Raw genomic sequence first — 26,978 nt, 5'->3', positions numbered from 1 at the left:
TGAGTAATGTCAAAAGTGTGCAAAGTAGTAATCAAGGCAAATGGCGGCTATTTTGATGAATTTATTTCAACTTTTTTGTTAAAAGGTGCATTATGCAACTTTTTAATGTGAAAAATATGTGATATTTATGTGTATTTCACAAGTAGGTTTTCTGGTGAGAGGCTCCGTCAGCAGGGAAGACCTTCCAAACAATTGACCCTGGAGCCTGTGGACCCCTGTAAAGTTAAGGCGCCCTAATGACCACTCAAGGGTCACTACAAGGTCAAATACAAACAAATAAACAAATAATTAACACATTTTTTCCAAATAAAAAGTTGCATAATGCACCTTTAAACATAGTTACATGTGTTCATTCATAAATGTATGCCTTCAGTGAGAATCTACAAAGCAAACAGTCTTGAAATAAAAGAAAAAAACAACAACATAAAACCCTAAGCATTTCTGGACGGGTCCTGTATATTTATAAATAGCGGTGTCGGCCGCTGGAGGGCAGCGTCTCCTCGAGGGAGGATAAAATTCCGCGAAAATGATTGACTAACTAAAAACTTGCTTTCAGAGTTTGGGGACCTCGATGTGGTAAGAAAAAACAAACAAAAAAACAAACAAACAAGTAAAGTAAAAGATGAGATAATATATGTGTTAATTTTTAACACATTTCCCGTCCAAAATCACCTTAGCTTTTTTTCAAGCTTCTATTTTTTTTTGTTTTTAAACTTTTCTCGACCATGGGACACGTGCGTTTAAGCTAGTATATCCTCGGTTTTGGTCCAACACTATTTTCACAGTTTTTGGGGGGTTTGGTTGAGCAAACGCACAGAGACAGACGCTGATGGACAGACAGCTGCAGAGGAGCGGGAGTATAAAAGACCCAGACTTGCCCACAGAGGGCTGGGGGCGCCTCGCACTTCACTCCGTCTCTCCACGCGTGCAGCAAAGCCTTAACTTTAGGAGATCTCAGAGCGGCACCAAGTTCCCAGCTCTATCGCATGTATTTCACTTTCTTATATCAGGTAATTATACCCGGCTTTAGTGAAGGATCTGTTTGAAACTAATAGTCATTTGGCTCAACTTTGACCTGTTGGTTTGGGTTCGTCTTATTTTGTGTTATTCTAGTGAGCCTCGCTGGATGAAGATATGCGGTGGTTTGTTGTCTTCTTAACCACACTTGCAACGTGCTCAGCCCGACTCAAGGGCCCCGTGTCCAATGAGAGGACGGGTTCAAATGGCTCGGTGGAGGTGAACAACTTGTCTGCAGCTGAGAGCTCCGGGATGAGCAGCACCTCTGGACCGGCGCTGAGACACTGCCCTGACCGCTGCCGGTGCGAAGTAGACGGGCTGTTTCACTGGGTCGACTGCTCGGACCTGGGGCTCGTGGAGATACCCAGCAATATCAGCCTGTTCACGTCTTACCTGTAAGTGCAGCTGAAATACTGATCTTTTTGGTCCTCCAGCTCAGAATACACTCGCGCGCGTACGCTCGAGGCGCTCTGTGAGAATCCGTGCACCTGCCTTTACTGCGCTGTTTGTGATCCCTGCGAGTCGCCACGCTGGTCCTAAAGTGTGGTGCGTTTGGAGCTGGGAAGGTATACTGATCCAACACAGTCCCAGTTTTATTGACTAGGTTTAAACAGGATTGTAATAAATGAGTCAGTGATGGTTATTCTAAACCTCCACCTGCTACATGTGAGGCTACTTAGTTAAAAACAACAACAGCAACTTAAGTCTGTTACATATAGCCTTTGCATAAACCAGTTCATTGTGATGTGTTTATTTGTTTTGGGAAGGAGGTGGGCATAGACATAAAACACTATTTTCGAGAGTATGGCAATTTTCTTTCTTTTTTTCTCTACGCTATGGTCAGTCATCATCACGTAGCTGATTAGCCTCTGTTGTGCATTTGTATAATATTTGAATTTTACAAAAAGTGTGGAGACTTTTCACGTGATTTTTCTGTCCAGCCCTGAGCGGAGCCTGGAGGAGCCGGGACAGCTGAGCTTCATATAGACCAGCGGTGGAAGAAGGCGTCTCTATGAAGCTCAACTGTCCTGATAACATGAGAGTGATGTGCATCTAATTTTTGTGTGCCTGTTTAAAGATGTAGACTTTTATATATACAATATATTTTTTATTTTTTTTATATACAATATTTTTGAGAATTTATACATGCAGATAGTTTTCTCCAGCCGTAAATGTATGTGGCATAAAACCCTATATCTGAAACACATTACAATATTATACACAGTACAGCTTAAAGTTGCTCTATGTAGCTTTTTATGTGAAACAAAACTCTTGATATTTGTGCATATTTGACCTTTTGGTGCCTCAGTGGCGTTATGGGTGCAGCATGGCACCTTTGCGTTCCCTCACAGTGGCCTCTGTGATGCTCCAGAATCAATTGTTTTGGGATTTCTGGCCAGTTTCTGGTACGAACCCCGAAAAACAATTGATCCTGTAGCATCACAGCCGTATGAACATGAACCATCTCAGGCCCTGAGAAACTCAGGGGGTCTCCTGGTGGTTCCCAGAGTCAGTAATAAACACGGTGAGGCTGTGTTTCAGTTTCATGCAGCTAAAATCTGGAACAGTCTTCAGGAGGATGTGAGACAGGCCTTAATCCTGACAATGTTCAAATCCAGGCTGGAAACAGTTCTATTTGCCCGATGCATATGACTGAAAGTATTTTATCTGCACTTTTGCCTTTTACTGTAATTGATAAATTTTATGTTGATGTTTTTATTGATTTGATCTGTTTTCTTGTAATTTTCTTTTCAACTGTGAAGCACTTTGAATTGCCTTGTGTATGAATTGTGCTCTACAAATAAACTTGCCTTGCCTTGCCTAAAGGCCACTGTGAGGAAAAGCAAAGGCGCCATGCTGCACCCATAACGCCACTGAGTCACTAAAAGGTCAAATATGCACAAATATCAAGGTATTTTTTTTTCACATCAGTTGCATAGTGCACCTTTAAATAATAGGCCTTCATGCCACTTACATTTACAGCTGGGCCTTGCTTCTTTGTTGCATAAATAGTCTAAAATATTAAATGACAATGAGGCTACTGAAATAAGTTACAGTTAGTAGATTTCATGAAAGAAAAGGTGAGCACTTATTGATGTCTTCAATGTCTCGAAGCTGTTGTTTTGCGTAATGCACATCATGTCGATCAAACACCAGGGGTAAAAAACATAATTGAAAATCACCGTAGAATAAAAAAAATAAAAAAAATGATATGCAGAGTTTAAAAGCACAACAGAGACTCATCAGCCACTGACCAAAACCATGTGAATGGTTTGAAAGAGGGGTGGGAGGGAGGGCAGGGAGTTCAGCTTCCCGATGGCCCTGTGTCCGAAACTGTTCCTCAGTCGACTGGAACTGACCCGCTGATTCCACAGTCTCCTCCCTGAAGGCATAACCTTGAAGAGACTGTGCAATGGGTGCGAAGGGCCCCTGGTGATTCTGACGGCTTTCCGGGTGAGACGGGTGGAGTAGATGTCCTTAATGGAGGGTCGAGGGGCTCCGCAGATCTTCTCCACTGCTCTCACGATGCGCTGGAGGCTCCTTCGGCAGGAGGCAGGGCTGGTGCCGTGCTACACAGTGATGGAGCTGGTCAGGGTGTTGTCTATCGTCCCTCTGTAGAAGTTGCACATAACGGAGGCTGGGACTCTGGCTCTTCTTAACTTGCGGAGAAAGTAGAGACACTGATTACTTTTCTTGACCAGTGATGTAGTGTTCATGGTCCAGAAGAGCTTCTCTGTGATGTGCACACCCAGGAACTTAGTGCTGGTCACCCTCTCCACAGCAGCACCGTTGATTGTTAGAGGAGCATGCTGGACCCGCGCTCTTCGAAAGTCCACAGCAATCTCTTTTATCTTCTCCACATTTAGAGAGAGATTGTTCTGTGTGCACCACATGGTGACTGCTCACCTCACTCCTGTAGTCTTGTCTCTGTTGCTGATGAAGCCCACCACTGTTGTGTCGTCTGCAAACTGGATGAAGAGGTACTTTGGAGTGCAGTCATGGGCCAGCAGAGTGAACAGGAGGGGGCTCAGCACACAGCCTTGGGGAGCCCCCGTGTTCAGTGTGATGGTTCTGGAGGACTTGTTTTCAACATGTACAGCCTGTGGTCTCCCCGTCAGAAAGTCCAGCAGCACAGTTGCACAGTGATGTGTTAACGGGTCCAACATGACAGCAGCCGATACAACGCCATCTTTCGATCAAGCTTTAGACCGTGTTCTAAATAGTTTAGCTCGAAAGTTTACAGCAGGTACTTCATAGTCATCGGATATGATGATACGATTGGCTATGGTTATGTGCAGGCGCAAATGATAGACATTCGTAGCGCCCAATGAACGACTATGGACAATCGTAAACCACACCTCTCCTACAAGAAAATGAATTGGTGGTCCCCAGACTAAATATCACAAGTACTTAACTTCACCTGAAGTATCTGTTTTGTTTATGAACTTGAGCCTGTTACCGTAGTTACTAGTGGAAAGAAATAACAATATCCCCAATCCGTCAGATCTTGGAAGCTAAGCAGGGAAGGGCCTGGTGTAGTTTACCACAGTAGCTTACCACCACCGAGTATGGAGTGAATGAATAATGACGACAGTGTAGTGCTTTGAGAAACTTCGTAATACAGGCTTGTAAAGCGCATTAAACATAAGTGGAAGGCCTTATTTTTATTTTTATTTTTATTATTAATAATAATAATAATAATACTTATTGAACGGAGGAGGCGAACACTTTGCGCTCGTTTTGTGCGCTCATTTTGTGCGCTCCGCTTCGCTCTATATGATTTCAAGAGCCCCTTCGCCAACCCTGATGGCGCTCGGGCCTAATAATAATAACAATAATTGCTTACAGTTTTTAAGCCTGTGTTACCAAGTTTCTGATCGTGCCACTCTGTAGTCATTATTCATTCACACCATACTCGAGGGTGGTAAGATGCTATTTGTAGCCACAGCCACCTCTGGGGCAGACTGATGGAAGCAAAGCTGCCAATCTGCGCTACCAGCTCCTTCGACCACCACCAACCACTCACTACATTCACACACACACACATTATTATCACTTGCTGTTTTTAGTTTTAAATGTTCTTATTCTTCTTGAGTGTGACACTGAAATACATTCAAAGCCATTTTCTTCCTCAGCAGGTGGCCTCCTCTGGCAGCACCATTACATCACTGTATTGTGTGTCTAGAGAAACCTGCCTGTCTTGGCTGCTGTCTAAAGCTAGCACAATGTCCAGGATTTAAATTTCACTCTCATTAAAGAAACTTTCTTTTCAGCACTGTGCGGTGTGTGTGTGCGTGTGTGTGCTTTAGAAAGTGCTTTCATTTGCAAACATGCACACTGTCACTCGAAGGCCCTGTGTCTGTATTAAGACTCCAATCGAGAATTCAACCTCAAATGTTTAATATACATACACAACACTGAGTTGTCTTGTGTGTGAAATGTGAAGTATAAATAAAGTTGCCTTGCCTAACAACAGAGTAGAAAATATACAGTCTTCTTTGTGTGGGGTGCTGGCCTCATGTAATGTCCCCCTTTTGGACACCTGTTGCCATTAGACTAGTGTCCAGAAATGGGCTTTTCTCAGGAAACACAGAAAGTGATCTGAGACAGACTGACATGAGGGAGAGTCAGTTTACAATCTCCTTCTGTCCATCTCTCTCTATTTGACCGCATCACTGTGAATACTGCCATCTGTCAATGTCTTTGTGTGTTTGTGCACTCGCTGCATGCTTAAGCAGTGCTGTGTGACCGTTCAGTGTAAAAGTGCTGCTGTTCTGACTCAGGAATGCTGAGGGTCTCATTTGAAGTATTTGAATGTATGGTGCATTTACATCATTTTATATGGACAACATATGTCCTGCTCTATAAAGTCCCTTATGTTGTTATTGTAGCACCCTACCTCCGATTATAAAGTCTGAATTCCTTGAAACAGTGTTGTACACAAAGATGTTGTGTCTTGTTTTTGAGTAGCCGATGCCCCTCTGTTGGTCCGCTCTCATGACCCAGGTGGAGACAGGCCTGTTCAAAGTACATGGCCTGTGACTGTGTAAGTAAGAGATTGTTGTGCTGCGCCACGCTTCATCATTCATTCCTCTTTTAGTTTTGCTAACACTGGTATTGCACGTCCACATTCCCAGAAAAGGCTTTGACATGGGTCCTTACAGTTACAGATTGTACAGCACTTAAAGGGAGATGTCTGTAGTTTTCAATCTTTCTTTTCTCTTGAAGAGGCAGCTCCGTCTGACAGCACAGTTGGGGTACAAACCCCATGTGCACTCACCCCAGGAGGCCCCCATTGACCCGCCCCTCAAAGAATCAAAGAAAGACCAAAAATAGTGAAAGAATACAGAGAGGCCTTGCTGTCACACACAGCCTTCAAAATGCACAACCTCCTTTCTTTTCTTTCTTTGGTTTGTCTTTCTCCGACCACAGACATTTGAATAATTGCCTGATAGAGAATGCAGAGACAGAGAATTCCACCAGATTAGTATCCAAATGAAGAATGTATGTATGTCTAACGTATCATGGGTTGTTTTTGTGCTTTAACACCATCAAAATGTTCAGGCAAACTAGCATTAAATCGAGACCAAGCTGTTTAGCTCAAAGCTCTGGGACACTTTAGTTATCGTCACTTCCTTTATCCACCGATTTCCAAAAAGAAGGAACGGAGAAATAAATATGAGAAAATGCTAGTTAACTATACCTGAAAACATTATCACAAGTTAACTCACACTGGGGGAGGTTACAGTTATAACAAGTAAATGTCTCTGGTGTGGAAGCGTGTCAGCAGTAAATGCCAGTCAGCCATAGCACTATTAGTCTGCTGAGAGTGAGGAAACTTTCTCCTAAAACACACAAGCAAACCCTATGACTGGACTACCTGTTGACAATGTTGTAAAGCGACAGGCACATGCACACATTAACAAGTTTTATGGAGTGTCAAGAGTGCCCTCACAAATGGCATATTCAACTGTGGGCACACCCTCCTGCCAGTATGTGTGCTCTCGTCTGTGGAGTCCTGCATTTTTATAGACACAATAAAATTTCTTCTACATTACAGGATTTTGAAACAGGAGAGAGACTTAGGTTTTGTCCACTTTGCCTTTGCTGCTGAAACAGTCCCTTGTCATCAGTCATCAGTCACCTTTGCGATGGTTTGGTATGAATAAATAAATACTAATGATAGCAATGAATAAAATAAAAACTGTGGAACTGAATTGGTGAAAATGCGCTGAAAACAGAAACCGTTTTTTGTGTTTGTATGTGAGACAGAGACAGTCTGTCTGGGTTCCTTTCACTGAGTCCTCCTGAGAGGAAAGATGCTACTTGCTGATATTATCACACGGCTGAAATAAGACTTCGAGAAGAGTTGATGAGAAAGAAAGGAAAGGCATTAGCCAAAGGGCATAGTATGGAAAATCAACTTTCTGCTTTTTACTACGTTGCAATTCTGTTCCTTCATCAAAACATACCTGGAGTTATGTTTCGAGCCAATATTTCCCGAAGCCTATTCGTGGTATAACACTGGTTTTGCAGTGTTAGTGTGTCTACAGAGGCGTTATGGCTAAGTGTCTTGCTGAAGTGCCCAAGGACAGAACAGCAGTATGCCCTGGACCTGGTTGAAGTTGTGCACTTTGTCTCTTTGATTTTTGATGGTGCACAATTACAGGATAATAACAATAATCATTTTGTTATTGTACAACTAAACTTTAGAGACACTGTTCGCTACATCAGAGTGAGTTTACATCAGCATTCCTGTCTCCACCTCATGCCTATATTTGAAATAGCATAATGAATTATAAATGTACTCGCAACCTTCGTCACTTGTTAATGTTTCCACATGACTCTGTGAAGTCAGACGCTGAGTGTCTAAGGGTGGAGGGAAGTGGAGGTCTTGTTTTCTGTCGGCTTCCAGTAACTTCCACTTCTTTCATGTTTGTCATTCAGGTGTGTTTTGGCCCACAGTCTTATAGTGTAAAGCTGTCTCTGGGTTTCTCATTTATTTACATTTGTTTCACAGTGAACTTGCATCCAACAATATGTCAATCTTTATTTTGAAATATGCAAATGCAGCCTGCTGCCGGATGTGATGAGTTTCTGCTGAACAATATTAGCCAAAGATGAGGATAGTATGATGTACACGTTATGTGTGAAGGTTTGTGAAAGAGCAGAATGTTTCCAGGACAGTGTGACAGAGTCAGGACAGAAATAAATAAAGTGATGATGCCCAAACAGTGTGACACTAGAGACCACATCTTTAGCGTTATTGCACACATGCAGAGAATAAATAGTTTTAAACCTACTTGTTAATCACCCCATTAAAGAGATACATGTAGTTCAACATGTTCTGCATCTGACTGCAGCTTCATTGCATCAATACTTGGTGTTACTTTGTCCAGTTATTCATGACCATGAGTTTAGTGCAAACTTTTAGTTACAGCTATTAAGTTTTAGTCTGCTAAATGTTACTCATAACCTCTGTCCAGTTTCACTGCTGCAGTATTACTTTAATTCACACTTACCTCGATGACTATACATTGCTAGTCAATAACTTTCCCCCTCTGTTTTCTTTCTCTGCAGTGATCTGAGCATGAACAATCTGACTGTGTTGTCCAGGGGAGACTTTTCCAACTTGCACTTCATGGAGGAACTGTGAGTCCCAACAACACTTAAGCACTTGATAAACCAGTCAATCAAAGCTTCATTCATACATTACTTTTCTTTCCTGTCACTTGTTTCACTTTTACATTCACGCCGGTGATGGTAAGCTACATATGTAACTTCAGTTTCCCCGCGGGGAGACTGACTGAAACACATCTGCACCAACAGTCCCTCTGACCACCATTCACAAATAAAATATTGTACATGTTTTTAGTGGTAGGGAAAACAGGAACGCTGATGTGTAACTTAACATCAGTGGTAATTGTTCAAGAAACAACAAAAGAAAGAAAACACTTATTTTTGCGTTTAATGTTGGAATATAATCTGAATACAGGCTTATAAAGCTGATGTAGAATAGTTTCAAGTTGCTCTCACAACTCTTAGGAGGATCAACTGAAAATAGTGTGAAAACTCTTCTTCAGTGCCCTGGGCTTGTGACTTGGACTCGGTTTCCGTTGATATCAGCTCATCTCAGACTCGGACTCGGACTATGTGAATGACTCAGACGAGAACTTGGACTCATTTAAATTTTTAAATTTTATTATTTGTTTGATTTATTTGAAAGGCAGATGCAACAGCAGCATTTAACATATATCATATATATATAACATATATCATTGATCAAAAAGGAGCAGAAATAAGTAATAACTTAAATTATATTTGCCCCCAATCAACACAAAACCATTAACAGCTCCAGTTAATTTACTCGACTTGACTTGGACCTGAGGGTGACTTTGGCTCGAGACATTGTGACTCGACGGGTATCTGATGGGCAGACTGAGGTGATGCTGAAACCATATGAGCAGCTAAGGAGCTCAGGTGTCTGTGATATGTAACCGCATCTGTCCTCAGCGAGAGCCGTGACACAAGTGTGGAGATTCATACGAGTAACAACTGACGTGAGGAGCGAAGTCACCGGCTGACCGGACAGAGACCTGAACACGACTCTACTCGGCTGCAGCAGTGTGTGTTCAAATGTTTGTTTATGTGCCTGTGATATTTGTCACTGCGGTGTGAGAAATGTCACTATGGTGATAGGACACCACCACTGAGGTACAGAGGTACATGCGTGGTGCACAGGGAGCTAAACTCTGAGTGCCCCCAAAACCACACAGCGACCTGGAACATGTTTTCAGCAGTGCTGATCCTATGGGAGGTCCATCTGTAGGCTCTACAACACATCGGAGTGTGTAATATCTGATGAAAACTCGTAACCCATAATCACAATGTTCTTCCATTTACATTTTACAACATCAGAATCAATTGCACGGTGGTCTCAAGAGTTCAGACTAATGTAGATTACGATAATGTAGACCACTAATACATTTACCTACACAACTGCAGTCTGTATGTTGAGCATGTGAACGTGTCAATGCAACAACAAAACAATCGTCATTATATTTGATTTAGCGAGTAGCATGCAACACTACTTTAATTCTCTTCCTGTCACTTAGGCGTCTCGCTGGGAATGATCTGTCTTTCATCCCAAAAGGAGCTTTTACGGGCCTCTATAACCTCAAAGTCTTGTAAGTAATCTTTGTTACTAAAACGCTATAAATACACGGGACAGCTTTGAAACTGTGTGACGGTGTTTGTCGCACAAATGGGATAGACAGTAAAAGTTTTTGTTCTTTCCTTTTTGTACCAAGGATGCTTCAGAACAACCAGCTGAGGGCGGTCCCAGATGAGGCCTTTAACAATCTGCACAACCTTCAGTCACTGTAAGTTATGCATGCACCAGGCTGCACACTCAAACACAGGTACAGTTTCACTAATCGTTGTGCCATTAGCCTGAGAGAAAGCACTGTCTGCTCTGCATACATTGATTTACCCATACATGTGTGGGTTTTTTGTGTGTGTAAAGATTCCTTTCCACTGAAGAGTGAAATGAGAGTGTGCATTCGCGGAGATAAGCCATAAGCCCAGAGACGTCTAAGGTCTTTCTCTCTGCTAAACTTATCTGATGGACCATTATGTGAAGCCCCATCCTGCTCTTCTCCCGCTGCATGAACACTGGTGCTATTGTAGCGAATGACAGATTGACGACTTCTTTTGTTCGCCCGGGACACTGACCAGACCAAACAGGCACCTGTAACTTGTCTCTCCTAGTTAGCATTTTATTTACTGAGCCAGTTTAGAAGGTTTTAAAGCACTTTCTTAAAACCTAGTCTTAAGCGCTCTCGAAGTTTTCAGTCTAAAAAGTCACTCAGAGGTTTTAATCTTATATAACCAGCTTTAACTGCAGTTTATTTATTACATTAAAGATGATAATTAGTGGTAAAGCTGAAAAAGTCCTCATCAGAAAGCCTGTGTCCATTCAAGCTCTCGTCAGGCTGAAGAGCTTGTCAAGTTGAGAAGTGCTTGTGTAGCCCACTACCCAGTCCTTTGACCTGCTCAGACACTTGATCTCTAATGGCGCCGTCGAGTGGTTTGAGAGAGACTTGAGGGTTCTTTTGCTACAATGTTTGGCTCTATATAAATATTTTGTCTCTACAGCGATTTGGTGACCTCTATGTTTGGGCCGATATGACCACACTGAATCGAATCATGATCAGATCCCTGTTACAATCTTCCAATTTTAGGATCACGTTCTCATCCAGTGTCACAGGTGACTCTAAACGCTGCAGCAAAGTCATTATAAACAAAAACCTCAATAATAATAATAATGTCTGAAAGAAGTAGCAGCACATTCAGGCTCTAAGTGTTTTACCTCATCTTATTCTTGCAGACGTTTGGATGCCAACCATATCTCCAGTGTTCCTCGCGGCTGCTTCTCTGGCCTCAGGTCTCTTCGACACCTGTGGCTGGATGATAACTTGCTCACAGAGGTCCCAGCGGCTGCTCTGAGTGAGTTACCTGCTCTACAGGCCATGACTCTGGCTCTGAACCTCATCAGTTACGTCCCGGACCATGCATTTAGTAAGCTGAGCCGACTGGTGGTTCTGTAAGTATGAAAGCAACACAAAACCTAATTGCTGACAGATTTTGAGCTTGTGATTATACTTGAAATTGTATTCTATATAAATGATGCTATTTATTTTCATACATTTGAGTAGTAATAACCATAGTCTTTCTACAGTCTATGATTTTAACAGCAAAATATTTAAAACTTTTGAAGTGCCAGATTATTTTCCCCGAAATTGAATTTGTTCTGATAAATGCCATTGGAGGAGATAGATTTCACATTCTTACCTCATGTCCTGGGCGACACAGGACTCTCAATTGAATGGGCTCTTTACAATTGCAATGCTCGTTTTTGCATTATATCTGAAGAGTGCATGGGTGAGTCTTTGAGGGATGGGGAGCGCTTCCCGCTCGTTTTGTGCGCTTCGTGCACTTTTGGGGCAGTGCATAGAGCGATCTTACAGCGCACTGCTGTACGATTATAAGAGCCCCTTCGCCAGCCCTGTTGGCAGTCTAAATCGTTATGGTCCTGATTGTAAGACACAATTTTGTTTTGACATTTTGAGACCACTTATTTGTTTGAAAAACAAGTGTCTTGCTATTTCATTTATCTTTTGTTTCAGGGAACATACTATATTGAAATGGTTTATTAATCTATAGCAATAATATTGTTATTGCAATATTCAACACAATCACTATTTTTTTCCCACATTGTGCAGCCCAACGCTGGACCAAATCAGTTTTAGTCGCCTAAACTTGTTTCTAACACTGAGATTGCGTGTGTCTGGATGGTTGCTAGGTATTTTTGGCAGCAGGAGTTTTGACTGTAGTGGTGTCCCTGTCCGTTCAAATTAGCTCATTAATAACATGCAAAAACTCTGTTTGTTCATCTGTGTGTGTGAGAATGTGTGTGATGGCATTGAGCGCGGCGGCATTGAAGTCTCCCGTCATTTCCTTTGTCCAGTCAGCTCAAAGCTAATTTGCATGAAATTACCACTAGGGGGAAAAAAGCTTCTTGAGGGGCCCTGGGGCCTTTTTCAGGAGGCGTGCGCGGGGACACACACACACACACGCACACACGCACACACACACACACACACACACACACGCACACACACACACGCACGCACACACACACACACAGCCTTTGTGCGCTTCATTAGTCCATCAGCCTCTCTCTCTCTCCCTTCAGGCATCTCAACAACAATAGGATCGTTTCCATGGGGACTAACTGCTTCCACGGGCTGCACAGTTTGGAGACGCTGTAAGTTTCTGTGTGTTTGAGAAGCCCGGGTTGAGCTGGGGTCAGGGTGGAGGGTCCAACACGACACACGATAGATCACATTGGGCTGTTTTTGCAAACTTTAAGAAACATATTTAGGAAATAAATCATAACAATACTTTGAATAAGTGTGTTGCCAGGCTGCCAGTCAGTGACTATAACACATTTAATGGGTGACGTGTCTTGCCCCTGGACACAACAATAGTATGCACTGACTTATGATGTGTTTGATCAGAGCCTCTGACACAGACCTTGTTGTTCTGGACGATGTTTCCTTGTCTCTCATCTTTAGAGGAGGTGGGCAGAAGGGTCTTTCCAAAGGACCCACACAGTTGATATTTGCCTCAGTAGGGATTCGATTCCCGTGTAAGATTCTTACTTATTAGTTGACTTTGTGTTGGCTCTCAAGTAGCCCAGGAATTATCCATACTGGAGATGTTCAAATACTGTTGATTTGAGGACCCTTCACTTCTATCTTCAGAAGTTTCTTTTCGCTCTTGTAGTCAAAATATATTCATCAGTCTTTAATATTATCAGTCTCCGAGCATGACTTGCCGTCGTTTTTTGTCTCATTTGTTTGTTTCTACTCTTCAAATACTGCTGCTTCTTGCAACAGAAAACACATCTTTTGTTCAATGGTGCATTCAGACCGAACCCCCGGAAATCTGAACAACCAATGAGACACTCTGCTCTAGTGATGTAGTGACGCATTGGTTATCAAGGGTCTGACTAAGTGAACAGACGAACAACAGTTGTTTGATGCAATTCTGACGCTCAAATGAATGCACCATAATTCATCTCTACGAGGAATCAAAAGAATGGTGTCCTGTTATTCTGAAAATCTTATCATACTGTGTGATTTCTTGGGCGAATATGCTCGGAGACTGGTATGTTTGTTTTTGTTATTGTCTCGGACAGTGTTCTTTTAATTATGTTTTGTAGTGAAATCTATGAATTTGGGAGTATTTTAGCTTCATTTTGAAAACAACATTCTTCTAAATCGTGTTTAGTTGACCATGTGGGGAAAATATTGCCAGAATTCTCAAGGTTGGGGACACTCGGAGTAAAAATAAACGACTCAAGGGGTTCGCAAGGGAACAAAGGTTGGGAACGACTGGTCTAGGGCACTATTACTGCATTAGTTTACTTTGTTTTAATGCATTTGTATACGGTACAGGTCAAAAGCTTTTTCATGTATTGTTTTTGTTCTTTTATTTCAAGACCATAACATTGAAGATTCTCACTGAAGGCAAACACTTATGTTTTGAACAAAAAAAAGTTTAAATAAGAAATAGTTTTCACTTCACAGACCATTTCAGAGACTTGGACCTTATAAAGCTCATTGAGAAAAAAGTCAAGAATCAGGGGAAGGGAAGAATTTCAAATATGTTCTTTTTCTTTCCTACATAATCCCATGCTTTCATTCATAGTTTAATGTATAATAAAAACAAATACATAAAACCTTTTGACGGAGACTGTATTTAATTTGGCCTCATACAAAAACAGGAGCGTCTTGCACGGATTGGGTTCAACCTTTTCAGGGAAAGCATGAGGTTGGTTATTATTAGTTGTAATAGGAGCAGATTTACCCCTGTGTTTACCTTGCTTTGTGTACAATCAGAGAAATGTATGTGTGTGCATAGAAATGTTTCTGTTTTCTCAGTTGACCAGAAAGGCACTTTTAAACACACAAACACACACTGCCATAATGTGGAAAGACTTGTGTTTGTATGTGGTGAGCTCAACGCTGTGTGTGGCCCGAGCCTTGTAGCCACCATGCTAATCATAATTACTATTCATCAAGCTGTATACCTGAACGGTCAGCAATAATAAACCACGCCAGAGGCTCATGTCCATCTGAAACTATAAACACAAATATATTGTTAAATTAAAAAAGACATTTACAATATGCACAAAAGCACACAGTGGCATCTCAGTGTGGGAAGATACTGTGTCCTCATTTAGACTAAATTCTTCAACTTTTATGCTGAAAATGGTCTGTATTTATGGCACTTTTGCTTTGTGACTTTGATGCTATTGCCACAAAGCAAATTAGCCACTGCTTCAATATTTATTATTTAGTGGTATATTTTGCCGTATCAGATACCGCGATTATGTTACTTCAAGTTATGCCAAAACAACCAGTTTCACCCACAGATCTGACATAATCAAACTGCACAAATGAAACTTCTGTTGTACCAGGAATCCGTCCCTTGACATACACTAAGAACCAGACTGAACCAATTTCAATTTAATGGTATTTTCACAGCGTGGTCCAGCTGTGTGTGTGTGTGTGTGTGTGTGCGCGTGTGTGTGTGTGTGTGTGTGTGTGCGTGTGTGTGTGTGTGTGCGCGTGTGTGTGTGTGCGTGTGCTTATGCGTGAGTGAGTGTGTTTGTGTGAGCCACCTGCATCACAGAGATGGATGAGAGAGTCTAATTGAAGCCATGTGCTGACTCCAAAAATGCTCTAGTCTCTGCTGGTGATGAAAGGAAAGAGAAAAAGCAGGCGTGGATTCTTTAATAAATGAGAATGATGGAAAAAGCATTATGTTTAGCTTAAAACTTTTGATACCAGCACTTACATGAAACACATGCCAGGCTCCAAATTCAGTGTTTCAAGAGGTGTGCAGTTTTAGGAATAATTTTATCAATCCTGCCACTATGGTTCATGCGCCACTCGACTCTTCATGTACATGTGCTGTCCCAGGCTTGGAGTGAAGGAGCAATCAGTTTCTAGAAAAAACCCTAGAACCTAGGATTATTCTAATTCAAAATAAAAATCAGTGCGCAGGAAAAGCCACAATTAATATGTTGCGCGTAAAAAAATGTGTTGAGTTCTTGTGTACTCAACATAATGTTTCATCACATGTCAAAGTCTAAAAACGTTTCCTTTCTATCTCAGAGATTTGAACTACAACACGCTGATGGAGTTCCCTACTGCCATTCGCCTGCTCAAGCACCTCAAAGAACTGTAAGTGAACAGAGAAGACACTAATATTTTGCTTTTATGTTTTGTATAATATATCCAAAAGTATTTGCTCACCTGCCTTGGCTCGGGCATGAACTGTCCTCCCATTATTATTAATCCATAGGGTTCAATATGACGCCAGTCCACTAACAGATTAATCTTTTTCGGAGGGCTGTCCAGTAGTCAAGTTCATCCACACCAAACCCTCTCATCCATGTCTTTATGGACCTCGCTTTGTGCACTGGTGCACAGTCATGTTCCAACAGGATGGGGTCGTCTCCAAAGCAGGGAGCGCGGAATTATCCCAAATCTCTTGGTGCTGAAGCATTAAGAGTTCCTTTAGCTGGAACTAAACTTAACACTTGGCAAAATGCAGTCAGATATCACCATCCACACCCACGACCCTCACGAAAATGCCATGAGGATGCTCTCTGGATGGAGAGTGAAACAGTGTCACGTGTCAAAAAATGTAATTTCAGTTTTAATATTACAAGATTGAAGGAGTCAGACATGTACTGTTCTTCTAGCAACAGCTAAACCCAGACTGGTCCATCAGATTTGCTACACCAGAGAATCCGACTCCTCTGCTCTGGCATTGCATTTTGTGCTGTTTAAATGCAGCTTCTCTGTTCATGAGCTAATCTGAAGGCCACATGAAGTTCAGAGATCTGTTGTGATTGACTCTGCTGACTGTGGGTGAGCGAATACTTTTGGAAATATAGCGCATGTTAAACTGTATGCTGCGCTGAAAATTCTTGCTCACATCTTTCAAAAATATGAACATTTGAGCTGTCGAATTATCTATCTGTAAATAAATAATCTGTCTTTTCAGTGGTTTCCATAGTAACAACATCCAGTCCATTCCAGAGCATGCCTTCACCGGAAACCCGTCACTGACAACAATGTAGGTACTTGTGAAACATAAAAACAAATGTATCTATGTTTAATGATATTGTCTCATTTTATTTTGCACAGTTTTTTCTACGACAACCCAATCCAGTTTGTTGGTCACTCTGCTTTTAAGAACCTCCCAGAACTACAAACACTGTGAGAAAACATCCTTTCCGATGTCGCTTAGTATCATTTTTTAAAGTTTCTTTTTCTTACAGATCTCTGAACGGAGCTGCAAATCTCACTGAGTTTCCAGATTTGACGGGAACAGAACGTTTAGAAAGTCTGTAAGTCTCACACACTCCACATCCAGAACCAGCTCAACTCAATCCTAGACCTGCTGTTGACCCGCAAACATTAGTCCAGGTTTAGACAAAAGAGGGCCATGATCTCTTCTCCAAGCCCCTTCTGTACACTGTACTCAAAACAGTCTGAACGCCTGACCACACAGCCGCACACAGGAATGTTCCTCACCTTGTTTGCTGTTGTATGCAACGTCACTGTGGGATTCAGCTCTAAACTTGAAATCAAACTCTCGTCAGTGTTGCGCTGCTGTTATTCTATCTGATGAACTGTAAATTTATTTTTCTGCAGCTCGCCCCCCAAATCAAAAGGCCTTTTTCTCTTGTATTAACTCAGTTTTCTTGTGATAATAAACACATTCCCAAAGTTTATTTTCTTGTAGTTTTCCATTTAAAGCTTCTCTCTAAGCGGTTGTATGCATGAGCAGCAACCGGGCCCTGAACCACTCGGTGGAAATAAAAACTACTAAACAAACCGTCAAACATTCTTGCACTTTCTGCTTCACTCATATTTTACGGGTTTGCACTTATAGGTGATCCCTCCCACTGTCAATGGCACCATGTCCAGCTGCAGAACATTAGCTAAAATTAGAGCATATTTCTCATATACCCGCAGCTCAGCACTCAAGCCTTACTTAAACCTTAACATATGTAAAGGATAATGCACGACGAGGTGTCCATTATCAGAAATAACTGGACGACGCGGAGGCATGAACTGTCCGATGCGAAGCGGAGGACGGTTCCGCTTATACCATGGTCCCGCCAACTGAAACTGTTCATTGGGGCCTGTTTGCATATGTTTTTTGTTGAGTTCTGTTGAGTTATTTCACTTTTTAATCAGTTTAATCTGAAAGTAGTTCCAGCTCAGTTGTTTATCGTTACTATGGAAACAGCTGCAGTGGAGTGTAGGGACGGGCGATACCACATTTTTTGGAATCGATACGATACCGATACTTTTGGGGTAATTTTTGTCGATACCGATGGTCATTTTGGGTGAATGTATTTCAATCAAAAAACATTTCTAAAACTGGTTGTTTCTTGTAATTAATTGGTCAATTAAAATGATATTACTTTAACTGGTTAATTAAACAATGTTAATGTGAAATTAAATACATAAACAACATTTAAAATTAATACTTAAATGACAAACAGAACCTAAACCAGAATGATATGCCTGGCTCAGTTCAATCCTTTGCTGTTGTGACTGTTTTGGCTCAGAACAAAGAAATAAATCATCCTTTTGTGCTGATAATTGCTGCCCCGCCTTCCTTTTACATATGCAAATTAGAATCGATACTTTATGCCCAATATCGATACTTAAAAAGTAGCCGTTTGGTATCAATATATCGATACTTTGGTATCGATCCGCCCATCCCTAGTGGAGTGATATAGAATGTGATTTAAAGGGATGTTTCAGGATTTTTAACATAGGGCCTCATTTCCTAGTTATCCAGAGTGTTCCTGTGATGCAAGGTCAGTTATATTCCAAAAATTATTCTATCGACACAGACATTTACATAGTTAGTCTGGCGTTATCAGTGATTTGGCTCAGGTGCACTGTAGAGCGGGTTAGACTGTTTTTAATGCAGGCTAGCTGATATCGTAGAAATGCGCTAGCCTTGCATTAGCCTAGCGCCACGAAACTCTTCAAACATAAGAACTGCATGAATTACAAAAAAAATATCTCCAGGTACCAGCAACACTCTGGATAACTAGGAAATGAGGCCCTATGTCAAAAATCCGGAAATATCCCTTTAACTGTTATTTAAATGATGCCAGGCTAGGTGTACATTATCACTTTTTTATCCCTTACTTAATGGACACCTTCCAGCCAATCAGAATCGAGTATTCACCCAGACCATGGTATAAATAACGATAACTTGTGGGTACATGTACACTATTAAAATGTTTTTCTCTAGAACCATCACAGGAGCGAAGATTACGTCTCTGCCTCCATCAGTCTGTGAACAACTCCCAAACCTTGAGCTTCTGTAAGTTCATTTATGAAGTTAACATGACTCCCCACTATTGTTATGGACTTAAAGGAACAGGCCACTGTTTTTCCATACTGAGATATGTTCTTGCCTGAGCTTAGACGAGTTGATGCGTACCTCTGACTGAGCGCACGCACAAAGACCAAAGATGTTGTTAGCATTTAGCCTCTCCTCCTCTCCTCTAACGGGGCCAAACAGGGGTTAAGTTACAAGCGATCGTGTAACTACTCACATAACTGTATTTAAATGAGGAAAAAATGGAAGAGTTTGGTCGCTTTTAACTTCACCCCGTTTGGCCCCATAGAGGAGAGGAGGAGAGGCTAAATGCTAACAACATGTTCGGTGTTTTTGCGTGACTGAGCACACGCACAATGACGAGACAGTTACGCAGCAACTCGTCTAAGCTCAGGTAAGAACATATATTAGTATGGAAAAACGGTGGCCTGCTCCTTTAACAGTAATTACCAATCATCGTTGTGTCTGTCCACAGAGATCTGTCATATAATCAGCTCCAGACTCTTCCTGTGTTCTCTGGCTGTGAAAGCATCCAGAAGATGTGAGTTTTTGTTTCATTTCGCTTTGATCTTCAACTGTTTTATGAACTTTGTCACAGTTTCATTTGACACCTTAAGCCCATAACACAACATTCATTTATTATTTTTCTTGTAATTTAATGTTTAGGTAACTATGACTACCAAGAAAGTAGCTTGCAGCTGGCAGTGCATTGTTGGGATGATTAGCAGATAACAGATCGATCAATGACTTTGCGTTTACAGAGATCTTCATCATAATGAAATACAAGAGCTAGAAGAAAACACCTTCCACGGTCTGATGTCGCTGCGCTCACTGTGAGTACACACAAGTACAAGTACACACAAGTACAAGTACACACAAGTACAAGTACACACAAATACAAGTACACACAAGTACAAGTACACACAAGTACAAGTACACACAAGTACAAGTACACGGTAAAAGAATGTGCAGCAGAGCCTGAGCACTGATGTTGCCCTACATAAGTACTAACAAATGGAGACTCTCAGGCTGCTCCAGGTGGTTTACTCACTGATGAGACAGGTATGATGCTATTATATGGCCCAGAGCCCAAAATACTATTTTAAAAAATAGTCCCACATGCAGAAAGTACAATCTGTACCAATGTAATGTTGGTTAATGAATAAGAAGAAAGTGAATTAAATAATTACATACAAAATCACAAAATCATGTTATTATGGAAGACAGAAGCACCAAGGGATTACTTCTCAACTAAGAGCTGATAAAGTAATTCTTGTAATGATAACATTTCTACTTTTTAGTGATTTATCCTGGAACAAATTGTCATCTGTGAAGCCAAAGTCTCTTTCTGCCCTACCAGCGCTGACCAAACTGTGAGTGTGTAATCTACTTCTCTTTCTTTGATCCTTATAATGTTAATTTATATTTATTTATAATCATAATCATCCTCATAATAATAATAATAATAATAATAATTGTAATAACGGCTTACACCTGTAAAGCGCTTTTCAAGCCATACTCGGTGGGGATAAGTGGTAAGTATTGTAGCCACAGTCGCCCCTGTGGTAGACTGACAGAAACTAGGTCTGCACCATCTGCCCCTCCAATCAGTCACTCGCACTCTCATTGATTCTGGTTATTATTTACCATTTTTTCTTTCTTGTTTCTCTGTGCAGTGATTTATCATCCAATCAGATTGTTTCTCTGCCTCTGACGGGCCTGACTAGTCTAACCCACCTGCGTTTGTCTGGAAACAATCAGCTGATGGAGCTCATTCCTCGAGAGACCCTGCCGCGAGTCAGGTGAACTTAAAGACGCAATCCGGAAATGTTTAACCACAGACACTTGACAGTATAACTACCATATTAACAACCAAACAAAAAGCAGTCTGCAGGAAACGGTGATGTCACTGTGTGCAACTTTGACCAAGGACTGAACCACTTTTACTGTTTACGGAGTCAATTGTTCTATAAATAAAACTGTCATACTGTTTTCCTTGCAGATGGATTCTACAAATATCTGAAAGTTTTAATATATCGCCTTTAAACATATAGGAGCCAAAAGTAACACATTTTTGTGTTTGTGTGCAGGGTGATGGAGCTGCCGTATGCTTTCCAATGCTGTGTCTTTGTGGCTTGTGAACAACACGGAGAAGTGTCAACCTGGAGAAGGGAAGAGGTCGACAGAAGAGGCGCTGAATCTGGAAGAGATCATTTGTTACTTTCCAACCAAGGTTTTTATGTAGCTCCATTTTAATACAAGCACTAGAAAAATTATATAATCTGGAAAAAATGCCTGCACGACCTATCCTCTGGTCTGGCCACTTAAACTGATGCATAATCGCACTATTAGATTAGATATGTGTTCATTTATATGTTATTAATCTATTTTCTTGACACTTTCTGCAGTTGATCAAAACTGGGATGATTTTCCACTCGAGTTTGACGATAAAATAAAACTTCCCCAAAATGTGCATTGCAGCCCTACTCCAGGTAAGATACTTTTTGCACTAGCGAAAGACGAGAATAATTGACATTTTCACCTTACTTCACTGAACATCTTGCAGGACCGTTCCGTCCCTGTCTCCATCTGCTTGGCAGCTGGCTGATCCGAGGAGCAGTGTGGCTGATTGCTGCAGTCTCCTTGGTCAGCAACTGCCTTGTTGTTTCATCTATCTTCCTTTCCCCTGTCACGTTGGCCACGCCCTCTAAGTTGCTAATTGGCTTGCTGGCTGTGGTCAATGGTCTTTTGGGCGTATGGAGCGGGTGGCTGGCTGCTGTGGATGCCTGGACTTATGGAAGTTTCTGGAGGTACAACTCTCACTGTGTTAAGTTTACAAAAGGTTAGACCTCACTGAATCTTAGCATTGCTTGTAGTATTTGTGTTTGTTGGATTTAAATGCCAAATACAACTAATGTCGACTGTCTTGTCATGACAACGTTTGCACTTATGTTAAAGGTATGGCACTGTTTGGGAGAGCAGCTACATGTGTCAACTCAGTGGCTTCTTATACACGTTTGGCTCCCAGACAAGCATATTCTTGCTCACAGTCGCGGCATTTGAACGGTGCTTGGCTTTTAGCGCTGGTCCCTACAAAACAGAGAGACAAAGTGGTAAGAAACAAACTTTACTTTTATAGTGTTACATAGAATAACAGACCATACTTAATGTTTAACTTTGTTTTAAAAAGGTCACCCTTCATCTCGATTCGCCATCCGACTCGCCTTGTTTTTGTGCTTCCTGTTGGGCCTGGCTGTTACACTGCCCCCTCTGGTGGCTGGACACAGTAGCACTTCGCTGTGCTTGCTGTTGCCTGTCTCTGCCTCGTCTTCTTCTGTGGCCTTCTCAGTGTTTCTGGTGCTGCTGGACTCGGTGTGCTTCCTGCTGATGATTCTGGCCTACACCCGCCTCTACTGTCGCACCAACAAAGCACTCCCAGTCTCCGAAGAGGACGGGGCTCTCACTCGTCATGTGGCCTGGTTGATCTTCTCGGACTGCCTCCTCTTCCTCCCCGTAGCCATGCTCTCATTCTCTTCACTTCTTCATTTCCCGGCCACTGGACCAGATGCGGCGAAGGCTGTGCTCCTCCTTGTAGCACCACTTTCCTCTTGTGTCAATCCACTGCTGTATCTCCTCTTCAATCCGCTCGCGAGAGATGAGTTAGCAACTCTGGCCAAGCACACTTGTTGGACGGTTGCCATACAGCTGCCACGAAAAAACAGAGGGGCAAGAGGAACATGTGGAACAAGCCCATTAGACCTAACAGAGGACGAGGCCGCTGAAAAACAGTCATGCGACTCGACCCAGGCCCTAGTGGCCATCAGTAGCACTATAGAGGAAGACGGGGCGAAATGCGGAAAGAGCGAGACTTAACTGACAGTACGTTTCATTGTGCATAAGAAACAGTAAATAATGAGGCACACATTTAACATCTCCAACAGAACTAATATAAAAAGGTAGCATGATTTTTCCATACACTGTACACACAATGTCTTTGTGAATGAAGGGATGCATGTTTAGAAACAGTCAAGCCCATTGTTCACTACAGCAGTTAAAATAAGGTATTTGAGGTATTTTAACGTCCTCTCAGTTCAAAATGTACACCGAAAGCAAATCATTTTATTCTTTGGTACATCATCAACAGGACCTTTTTTAAAAATAATCCAATTTACAGGTTACAGTTAATGACGGCCGCTGCAATAGACCAGGGGTCTCCAAAAGAGCTCAACAGCCACCCACTTCCCGTCCTTTGGGAAGCTAATCAGCTATGTGCTAACTACTGACCATCATGCAAGTATTTTACAATAAAGAAAACACTGGAAAATACAGCTGATACAGTTTTAGATAAATCTCCAGTTTAAGATTGTGTTATATCCAGGAGTTGCCACATAGCTGATTGACTGGTATTGTTCTTTAAAACTCTTGAGATTACATTTTCAAAAGGACCACCAAAGGACTGGTGAGGTCTACAGGCAAAAAAATACATGTCCAGCATTTTCCGCTTTGCGTAGCTGTGTGTCACAGGCGCCGTGACCATCACCTGCCAGAGCGGCTCCAATGAAAACATGGCTCTGTCAAACGGTGTAGAGGGCTAAACTCAGAAAACACAAGGCCTATCATTGTCAATAAAACCGAAAAACAAGGACTGTGGATTGGTTGAGATTGTCACATCCAGAAGCCTGTCTTCATCGTTAGAAAGGGCTTAACAACAACCATTTCAATGTAAGGAACAGCAGTTGATGAGTGTTGGTAAACCGGCACCTGCGACATGTTCTCTGTTCAACGTGATACACACTCAGACTGTAAAACTAAGAATGTATTCAGCGCGGGTTAGCGGAAGCTCGTTCATGGATGGGGAGCAGTTTGACAGGGCGTTTGGAGCCAGCCACATTATTTAGAATAGAGCAAAAATAAAAAAAGTAAAAGGATAAAACTAGACACATGGAATGACAAGCCTGTGTTCAATAATGACTTAAATAGGGTGCAAAAATGTTACAGTGGAAAGTCCATCGTAGCCAGGAACTTCTGGAGCCAGCCGCCATTTTGTTATTGTTTCAGGAAGACGTAGGCCACAATAAGTCCACTCTTAATGTCACGGTCTGTACTCACTGCTTTGCCACAGCTGCTCATTCGCCTCTGCACTTCTCTCATATGTCTTCCCAAATCTAATTTGTTGTTCGCTAACTGAGCCCGAAGTTAACAAAATTATATCTGTCTTATTAATTGCTGCAGTTATGAAGGCCTACTTTGAATTAGCGCTTGGCCAAAAATCGTTTAAATAGTTTAAAAATTGAGTTGGGATTTTTCTTTTTATTAATAATTTGGATGTTTAAAAATCTTTGTTACAAACTGCACGGTGACTTTTCAGTTGTTGTTTTTTACAGTGATTGCCTTTGCTATTTTTCAAGGTTTGTTGATGCACTTTAACTTAAAACAATAACTATATATATTTTTTAATTACAGTCAGCAGTTATTTTGTTTTAAAGCATTTTTGCTTTCAGTATTTTTTTTATTTTTGATCTTTAACTAAATCATATGTAAATGTTCAGGCTGTGTAATTACCGTAACCTAAACCCAGCTGACTTTTTGTCATAGAATAAATGTCAATGGTCTTAGCAAATGGTCAAACATCCACATGATTTTACCAAAACCCACAGCAAATGTTCAACCAAACGTAATAGTGCAATTACTGTGTTTTATGTTGTTGTGAGTGTGTGTGTGAAAACTATAGAGTCTATGTGAGTTTTGTCACATGCTCGTGCTTTTCAGGTCAACCATTAGAGTGGATTCCTGGATTGTTTGTTTCTAATGTAAAATAGAAATGGTCCCATTGCTTAAAATGTAGGTTTTTTATTTTATTTCAAAGATCAATGTAAGGATAATTATTATTTTTACATGGATTAACTGTGTTACTCGTGTAGATTCAAATTTGATGGTTTGCTGCTTTCACCCTGGGGCTGTTGAACATGTCTTCCATACATACATATAAACGTCATGCACCGTCTGTGTTTGGTCAAAGAAAAGAAAACAAATATTTTACGTATCATAGAACTAACTACAGATACTGTGACAATCTCTTTTCTTCTTTCCCTGTGTAATTTTTTTTAATATAGGTTTTTCTCTTAATGTTTTGTAAATAAATGTGGATCTACATTTTTTGTTTATTTGTTTAAGTGCAGCATACAATGATCAGAATTGCAAACTAAGTAAACAGTAACTTTCATATATGGTTTTGACTACTGATGCTGTCAAGTTTTAAAAAGTGTTGATGTTTCAACTGTTTGGATGTCCGCTGTGTGTGACAATTTATTGGCTGCACTTTTTTGTGATCAGCACTTAAAAAGACAATAAAAAACAAGCTCATTATGATAATGGAATCCCACGCCTCTCTTTCCTTTTTTATTTCTTTTTTAAATCTAATATATCTTGCATAAAACATAACAACAGAATGAGCAAGTCTACTCTGTCGTGGTGCACACTAGACGGCCATTTAGCAGATACGCTACTTGAAGAATGACTCACCAAATGTCTTCTGAGGATGCAATGACTCATTCTGTTATAAAACGACTTTAAAAACAATAATTTAGTGAAGCAAAAAAAGGAACTGGTTCATGTGCAACTGAAATACATAAAATCATAAAAATCATACCACATGGCATGTGTCTATGGCACAAAGTTTTGTCATAAATAATAAATAATTTCAATGCAAAAATGACTTTCATTTAACTAAATTAACTACTTTAATAATGCCGTGTTATTGGAGGGTGAGCTGGAGGAAAGAAATGCAGATTAATGTGGTTAAACAATTGATGATGAAGATGATCTAATTTATTCATGTTCACTGCAAATTCATCAGTCATGAAGACTCTTGTCTATCCAATATTTAGCCTATTTATAGTTACAAGTTAAACGGAAGAAACTATTGAACACTCAAGTTCATGAATTCATGCTACACCAACCGCATAATTAGGAAACCCACAAAACAAGTGCGTCATCACTTGTTTTTGAAGCATCGAAACGAGGTTAGATAGAAGTAATTTGTTGTTATTGGAGGATAAATTCTGAAACTTATTTATTTAAATCTTTTTTTGAATAACAGAGCAAATGTTCTTGTTCAAAGATGGATTGATCGATATTTGTGTTAGCTATATCAATTAGCCAAAGACTTTTATTGTCAATTCATGTATTAATCAAAATGGGACGGAGTTCAGCTTCCTGAAAAAATGGATGGATAAAATGTTCTTCAGCTGACCGGACCTGGCTTGTGGGTTGCACCATCTCCTCCTTGATGACATTGTCTTGAAGAGACTGTGTGATGGGTGCGCAGTAGGGCTGCACAATATATCGCGAAAAAGATTGTATCGCGATATTAGCTGATGCAATATCCGTAATGCCAGAAGCCACAATATATCGCAACATTATAGCCTTCATCTGACTGAGATCGACCCCTTTTTTTTTGTAAACTCTAACTCATGCATTGAAGTCATGTGGAAAAGTTCAGTTTTAGCTTAACATTTACTAGCTTTGTTAAATTCTTCCCTTGGTTTGGTCCTGATGGGGTGTTTTTTTAAGTCTTCTTTTGACACAATTTGCTGAAAAAAATGGAACATATCCTGTTTGGTGAAATATCGCAATAATATCGTTATCGCGATATTGCACAGCCGTACCGCATATCGCAAGTCACTTCAATATCGTGCAGCCCTAGTACGAAGGGTCCCTGGTGATTCTGACGGCTTTGTGGGTGAGACGGGTGGAGTGCATGTCCTTAATGGAGGGTCGAGGGGCTCCACAGATCTTCTCCGCTGCTTTCACGATGCGCTGGAGGCTCCTTCGGCAGGAGGCAGTGCTGGTGTCGTGCCACACAGTGATGGAGCTGGTCAAGATGCTCTCTATCGTCCCTCTGTAGAAGTTGCACATAACGGAGGCTGGGACTCTGGATCTTG

General features: G+C 41.2%; 1 protein-coding gene across 1 annotated transcript; it reads left to right on the top strand.

Moving 5' to 3' along the window:
* The first annotated feature begins 895 nt into the window (after nucleotides 1-895).
* Nucleotides 896-22,912, top strand: LOC306959414 (leucine-rich repeat-containing G-protein coupled receptor 5-like). Its single transcript, XM_079551524.1, has 21 exons — nucleotides 896-1,010; nucleotides 1,114-1,412; nucleotides 8,599-8,670; nucleotides 10,134-10,205; nucleotides 10,329-10,400; nucleotides 11,408-11,623; nucleotides 12,776-12,847; nucleotides 15,768-15,836; nucleotides 16,666-16,737; nucleotides 16,809-16,880; nucleotides 16,943-17,011; nucleotides 18,946-19,017; nucleotides 19,511-19,576; nucleotides 19,797-19,868; nucleotides 20,337-20,408; nucleotides 20,712-20,837; nucleotides 21,126-21,268; nucleotides 21,444-21,527; nucleotides 21,602-21,845; nucleotides 21,994-22,148; nucleotides 22,226-22,912. The coding sequence occupies exons 2-21, from the start codon at nucleotides 1,135-1,137 to the stop codon at nucleotides 22,906-22,908; spliced, it is 2,781 nt and encodes a 926-aa protein (XP_079407650.1). The 5' UTR covers nucleotides 896-1,010; nucleotides 1,114-1,134; the 3' UTR covers nucleotides 22,909-22,912.
* Nucleotides 22,913-26,978: the final 4,066 nt, after the last annotated feature.

This window comes from Gobius niger (assembly GCF_951799975.1).
Source record: "Gobius niger genome assembly, chromosome: 2".
Classification (NCBI taxonomy): domain Eukaryota; kingdom Metazoa; phylum Chordata; class Actinopteri; order Gobiiformes; family Gobiidae; genus Gobius; species Gobius niger.
This window is presented reverse-complemented; position numbering and strand designations above follow the sequence as displayed.